General features: G+C 46.4%; 1 protein-coding gene across 1 annotated transcript in view; it reads right to left on the reverse strand.

Moving 5' to 3' along the window:
• Window positions 1–2,062, reverse strand: part of LOC123504886 — a 34,044-nt gene extending 31,982 nt beyond the window's left edge. Inside the window, exon 1 of the mRNA XM_045255791.1 lies at window positions 2,029–2,062. Coding sequence (XP_045111726.1) covers window positions 2,029–2,062 — 34 coding nt within the window. The remainder of the gene's footprint in view (window positions 1–2,028) is intronic.
• Window positions 2,063–4,112: the final 2,050 nt, after the last annotated feature.

Consider the following 4,112-nt stretch of genomic DNA (forward strand, 5'->3'; position numbering starts at 1 on the left):
ACGTGCGGTAGTTGTGGCTTTTGGGGAGGCAAACTACCATGCGTTAGATTCTTAAGTATGAAGGAGGTGTCATCCTAAATGAGGCAACTGCAGTTATAACATTTAGGCAAGCATCACGTATTTACTCTTGTATTTACTAGTTACCCTTTAAAACTTCTCGACCTTTGTGAATGAAGCCGTAGAGAGAACTAATATTGATTTTTTAACGGTAACTACGTCTTTTACTTAAATCACTTTGCTTACTGAAATGAACTCACCAACAGTAGGCACTACCTAAGTGGAAGTTCTATTGGTTGTAATTCTCACTTTAAAATACTGAACACACAATATCCAACCATACATCCACCCGTTCACCTCATCTGCCCAGCTATCTATCCAGCTAATCACCCAGCTAGTCATCTATCTCATCCTCCATCCATCCACTCCTACATCCATCAATATATCCATTTATTTGCCTATCCATTCATTCACTATCCATCCACCCAACCACACATCCAATCATACAGAATCCATATATTCACTCACCCATCTCATCTTTCATTCACACATCTATCCACTCATCTACCCATCAATTCATACACCCATCCATCCAGCCATCCACTCATCCATTCTCACATCCACCCATACATGGATCCACCTATCAACTAATCCATCCATATGTTCATCTGTTTACCTATCCATCCATATATCAACTTATCCGTCCGTCCAGCCACCTAGCCATACATCCATCAATATATACACTCACCCATTCACCCACACACTCATTCATATGTTTATCTATCTACTTATATATCCATTCACCCATCCATCCATCCATTCCCCTCATCCATCAAGCTATCAAAGTATCCTTCCAGCCATCTACCTAATCACCACTGGATCTCCTCAAGCTGTACGTCGATTTGTGTCTACCCTTTAGTCAGCGTTCGTTATTGTAAAGCCCGTGAACGCAATTATGATGCACCACTTAGCTTCTCTCCTTCCCTTTCCTCTGTGTGTATGTGTGTGTGTGTGTGTGTGTGTGTGTGTGTTCACCATGGTCATCTGATGGTCACCCAGCCAGCCTTTCCCCTACGCAAAGAGCTCAGAGCTCATACTGACCAAACTTCGAGTAGGACTGAGACCACATTGCACACCACACATACCCGAAAAATGAGGCCTCAACCGCTCGAGTTACATACCGTACCTACTTGCTGTTAGCTGAACAGAGGCTACACATTAAGAGGTTTGCACCATTTGTCTTTCCGCTCCCGGGACTCGAACCCGGGCCCTCTCGGTTGTGAACTGAGTGTGCTAACCACTACACTACGCGGTGTGTGTGTGTGTGTGTGTGTGTGTGTGTGTGTGTGTGTTTCACTGTTTGATCTGCTGCAGTCTCTGACGAGACAGCCAGACGTTACCCTAGCTCAGAGCTCATTATTTCCGATTTTCGGATAGGCCTGAGACCAGGACCACACCACACACCGGGACAACAAGGTCACAACTCCTCGATTTACATCCCGTACCTACTCACTGCTAGGTGAACAGGGGCTACACGTGAAAGGAGACACACCCAAATATCTCCACCCGGCCGGGGAATCGAACCCCGGTCCTCTGGCTTGTGAAGCCAGCGCTCTAACCACTGAGCTACCGGGTGTGTGTGTGTGTGTGTGTGTGTACGGGCGCGCGCGCGCGTTTAACCACAGCACAGGGAGGCGGTGGCGTAGTGGATAAGGTGGTGAGCGTGGGATCGGGCAGACGTCCACGCGTAGGTTCGAATCCCACCACGTACAGCCTTAAAACACTTTGCCATTTGTCGAGTGGTTTAAAGTTACCTACATGTCACCATGATACCTACAGGCGCTATAGGCCTTACCGTAAAAAAAAAAAAAAAAAAATAATAATGAGGTCACACAACAGCTTTTTTTTTACTACGAAGTCCCCGACGGTCGTAGGAGGGCTATCGCCGGCAGCAATGACGTCATTTTAACGGCTTTGGCCTCTCTTAAGATGTCATAAGTTAAGTCGTATGTTAACGCGGCGATATCGTACGCTGTCGTAAGATGTCCTTGATGTCACACGACATCGTAGAAGCATTACGACAATCGAGCGCTGCATTTGACTGTCGGGAAGAGAGTCACGACAAGCAAAGCCATTTCATCGGGCGTACTATGACGTACAATGACGTACAATGACGTTATAGAGAGATAAGATGTCGTACGTGCTTCTAACGATATCGTTCGACATCGAACGAGTCAAAAATAGTTAAAATACTGAGTTACGACTGGTCTTTGAACATACGTTTGGCAGTAACGAACGAAAACGTTGTCGCTAGAATCGTCATGACCAGTGTGACCGCTCGTGCGTTGTCGCCAGTTAAAAAAAAAAAAAAAATAGCCTCAGTTTACCCACCGAAGACCATGGGACAGAGGAAAGGTATGATGGGCATGATGTCCCATTAACGTCGAAAGACCTCTTTGGGACATCCTTAGAAATCGCAGGCCCATTGGACATGAGTATGGAAGGGCCACCTCACTTCGTTTTGCGTGTCCTTCTTGCACTGAAATACTCCCAACCATTACGACAGTCGTATGCAGTCGCAGAAAACTGGCCTGTACGACCATCAGGGGCGTCGTAGTAAAAAAAAAAAAAAAAGCTGTAGTGTGACCCCAGCATAACGTTACATAAACCATTAGCCCGTCACCATCCGTGACGTCACAAACATGACGGCCGTCAGCTTCGAAGGAGATGAAACTGTCACGGGCGACGGTGTGACGTCATCCCATCATTTGCATGAGCACCAAAACAAAATGGACAACGAGGAATTCATCATTGCTACTCTACTATTGTTGGACGATTCTGAAGATGAAGGCTTGCAAGATAGGCCAAGAAAATGAAGGAGATGGAGAGCATGTACACAGCAATACTGCTTGTGAATGCGCTATGAGAAGAGCAGAAGACCCTTATGGGGGAAAAGATGAGGATTGATGCAAATAGCTTCTATGGAGCCTACCCAATGAATTAGGCCATTTTTCGTTGGTCCTCACACAGAAAAACAAAGCACGAGGTTCAGAGAGGTTAAGGCCTGCCGACTGCAGGTCACATGAAGAGACGAAACTTGGTGTTTAAGATGTGGGAGCATGCATGGGTTTTACTACTTCCCTGTTGAGTCTTTCCTTTTTCTTTTCTTTCTCTCCTTGTTTCTCACCACTGTCCATCCCATTATGTCTTCTTGGAGAGTGGTTTCGTCCTGAGAGTGGGCAACGTCTCGGGACTTGGTCCTGCTTTGCAAAGCTGCTGTTCTCTTCGTTTATTTTTGTTCACGCTCATGGAACGAGGAAGTGTTCAACCCTCCCTTGAATTCTCCTGACCTAAAGAACAAGGCCATACCTTGCATTGCCAGGTGCATAAAGCTACTTAAATAAAAAAAATTGTTGCCTTAACCCTGAAAGACAGGGGTTGTACTGTGCCAGGGTACCTCTAAGGCTGCACTAGCCAGACCATAGAGAACCCTGGTGGCTCAGAGTTTCCCTAAAGCTTGCCTAAGGCTTTAGGTTCTCCCATCACCAGTACGAAAGTAAGTTCAGCTGTAAGATAGAGATAGAGGTTAGCAAAAAGGGGATGGCAAAGTAGTGTTGGGTCCTCTTTCTGCGAGAAACTGCTGTCTTCCAGCAGCTTGGATAGGTGAGGCTCTCTCCACACCAGGCCGTATGGGAAGACTGTAGTCTCTCTACACCACTGCCGTCTATGTAATCCTAAGGTGTTACATAAAGAGTTTAGAGCAGGAACAGGAGCGTAAAGCTACCAGATTCCAGGAGAGCTGTTCCGGCCTCAAAGTACCGTATGGAAGTGGTTGTAGCTACCGCTCTTCCCTACCAAACGCCAGGGATGAGGTTCAGGTACGATAACTTCCGTGCAGCGTCGCCGCTCGCTGATTGGCCTAGACTCCTAGAGAATGGTGTTGGAGCCTCTACAATCGGCGATGGTTGTGGCTGGTTTCGCTGGCAGAACGACGTTAGGCTATGAAATGTATTTAGACCATAACACTGCATTTCATTACCATAACGGCGAACTGTATTTAGTTAATGACCATAATAACGAGAACAGGTCTTGCTTCGACGAGATGAAACATTGAA

This window comes from Portunus trituberculatus, chromosome 17 (genome assembly GCF_017591435.1).
Source record: "Portunus trituberculatus isolate SZX2019 chromosome 17, ASM1759143v1, whole genome shotgun sequence".
Taxonomy (NCBI): Eukaryota; Metazoa; Arthropoda; class Malacostraca; order Decapoda; family Portunidae; genus Portunus; species Portunus trituberculatus.